Here is a 2,500-nt window from a genome sequence, read left to right as displayed (position 1 = left end):
TACTGCGGTGAGTATCCATTTTGCTAATTGGATGCTATTTATGACAAAAGATGTATGGTAAATATGACAGAGTTAATATGCATTTTTGATAATGAGTAGCAAGGCTTTTCTTGCTGAGGGGTGTAATGAAGGGCACACTGTTAAACAGCTTGCATACATTTTCACCTTCTTCCCTTTTTTCCCCCTACCCTGACACCCTCTTTCTAGGGTACATCAGCCATAAGTGACACTGTAATCATAAATTGAAAATGATACTTCCAGAGGAATTGGCAAACTTGACATTTCATTATATTTGTTAACACATGCCACAAATGATTGTTAGTGAAGAAATTCCATTTCCCTCTCTCCATCTCCAATCAGATTTAATTTGAAAATTTTCAGCCTCCTCCGGCTAATTTGCAATTAAGACAATTTTGTTTGAATATGTAGTAATGTCATTACCATTCCACCAAATTAGCAAGGAGACTAAAGGTCAGTGTAAAATTTTCCAGCTGGCTGGAGCCTCTCAGCTGAGATTTGGGACTGGAGAAAGGAAATCCAGCAGCATCACAATGGGAACTTATTTCAAGTCACTTTGGTCAAAAGCAAAAGCACCTCTGTGTTGCCTTGCTGGGGTTTCAACTGGAGACTGGCCTGTCCAGTAAAAGAGTCTGTCAGTAATAAGCTACAGGATGCTTTTACCGGAGCAGGCTGTTGAGTCAAATCTTGTAGGACTAGCAGAGTAGTCCTGAGTAATATTGCTGCAGATTAGAGCATCCCCTAATTAGAGTTCTTATGATACAATTTCATCCTGTAATTAGCTGAGCTCGGCTTCTTCCTTTTGCAGCTTATTAGTGGCCACACAGCTGTAGAAATGATTCTGCTCTCATCTGTCAAACCATTTAAATACTTCCTGTCTTTTTTTCCCCCTCCCCTCCATCTAACTTCCTCTGGCTTCCTTCTTGGGCCTCTACAGTTAAATCTGGTGTCCAGTGTCACCATGTCAAAGAACATCTTGGAGACTTCCCCTCAGAGTTTACCTCAAACACCTACTACACCAACAGCCCCAGTTACTCCAATTACCCAGGGACCCTCAGTCATCACCCCAGCCAGCGTACCCAATGTGGGAGCCATTCGAAGACGACATTCAGATAAATACAACATTCCCATGTCATCAGGTAGGCTGGGTTTAAGCTGCCACCTGTGTTTGAGTGTCTTCAACATCTACAGAGGCATTTAGAGAACAAGCTCTTGGAAGTCCAGGAGATGCTGTCTTTCCTTTAATTCATGTAATTGTGCCTAGTATCTGAACATCCAGAAGTGACTTCAGTGGAGAGTTTGCTAGTTTATCAATAATCTTTGAAGGGAAATGGTTATAGTTTTTTTTGACTGATTTTTAAATAGCTGTTATGTCATGAAAAGGATAGAGCTGGAAGGAAGAAGGGTAGGAAACATGCCATGTCACATAAGAATATACTCTGATTAATACATTTTAAAAATGGCCCCACGGTATTGAATGCTAACCTAAATGCACGTATTTCACAAATGCAAGTCAAGGTTAAGTGCAGCTAACTCTGTTCATCAATGCCACAGGTTGTACCTGTTCATATCAATAACAGCAAATGTTTCCATTTTTTAAACAGAAATTGCCCCAAACTACGAGTTTTATAAAAATGCAGATGTCAGACCTCCGTTTACTTATGCAACTCTCATAAGGCAGGTAAGGTGAAAGAGAATTAACTTTGACTGATTACATTAGAACGTATGAAGGCTTGCTCAAGAATGGAGTACTGTCTAGGCTTGTTAAGAAACCATTATTTTGTATCAATCTGTATCTTGTCTCACTTATTTCAGGCTATCATGGAATCAACTGACAGGCAGTTAACACTCAATGAAATTTATAGCTGGTTTACACGGACATTTGCCTATTTCAGGCGCAATGCAGCCACTTGGAAGGTAACGTTTCTGTGTGTGTGTGTATGTGTGTGTAAAAGAGAGAGAGAGAGTGTGTGTATCAGTGCCAGCTGTTTTAAAAGAATGCCTAGGCAAGTCCCTTACGATAGCACCAGGAACATTTATTTACATGACATAAGCAGATTAGTATCTGCTTCCCCTCTTTTTAACCTGCCTCTTGAATGGAATGAATTCCCTCTCTCAAAATGACAAGTGAAAGAATAATTTTGCCTCTGATATAGTTTTCTAATTTGGTGCAATTAATAGCTGAGGCTTGGCAGAGAAATGAGGGCCTGACACACTAATTACAGTGTGAGCACTCAATCATCAACACCTTTCTTAGTCGCACTATATTACTTTTTCTCTTGCATATTATTGGCTAATTAGTTTGAAAAATGTCTGTTTGCCTTGTGCAACAAATGGAGGCTGTAGGTTTTGTCTTGGTCTGTGCCTTTTGTACACATCATACCTCATCATACAGACTGAAGCTGCCACAGGACTGAGGGCCATGGCTACTCAGCTGGAACTAAAAGAAAAGAAAGTGAATATTATCCTGTCAGGCTATAAA

At 40.0% G+C, this 2,500-nt stretch overlaps 1 protein-coding gene across 3 annotated transcripts in view; it reads left to right on the top strand.

The window, feature by feature from the left end:
- FOXP2 (forkhead box P2) overlaps positions 1–2,500 on the top strand; it is a 466,299-nt gene that overhangs the window by 434,384 nt on the left and 29,415 nt on the right. For all 3 annotated transcript variants that reach the window (XM_088141716.1, XM_088141715.1, XM_088141712.1), the window contains 3 exons: positions 956–1,157; positions 1,623–1,699; positions 1,834–1,935. In XM_088141716.1, coding sequence (XP_087997842.1) covers positions 956–1,157; positions 1,623–1,699; positions 1,834–1,935 — 381 coding nt within the window. The remainder of the gene's footprint in view (positions 1–955; positions 1,158–1,622; positions 1,700–1,833; positions 1,936–2,500) is intronic.

Source organism: Python bivittatus, unplaced genomic scaffold, assembly GCF_059951505.1.
Source record: "Python bivittatus isolate LINGU-HERP-01145 unplaced genomic scaffold, Pbiv_v1 ctg000330_np1212, whole genome shotgun sequence".
Lineage (NCBI taxonomy): Eukaryota > Metazoa > Chordata > Lepidosauria > Squamata > Pythonidae > Python > Python bivittatus.
The sequence above is the reverse complement of the archived record's forward strand: the minus strand, read 5'-3'. Positions and strand labels throughout refer to the sequence as shown.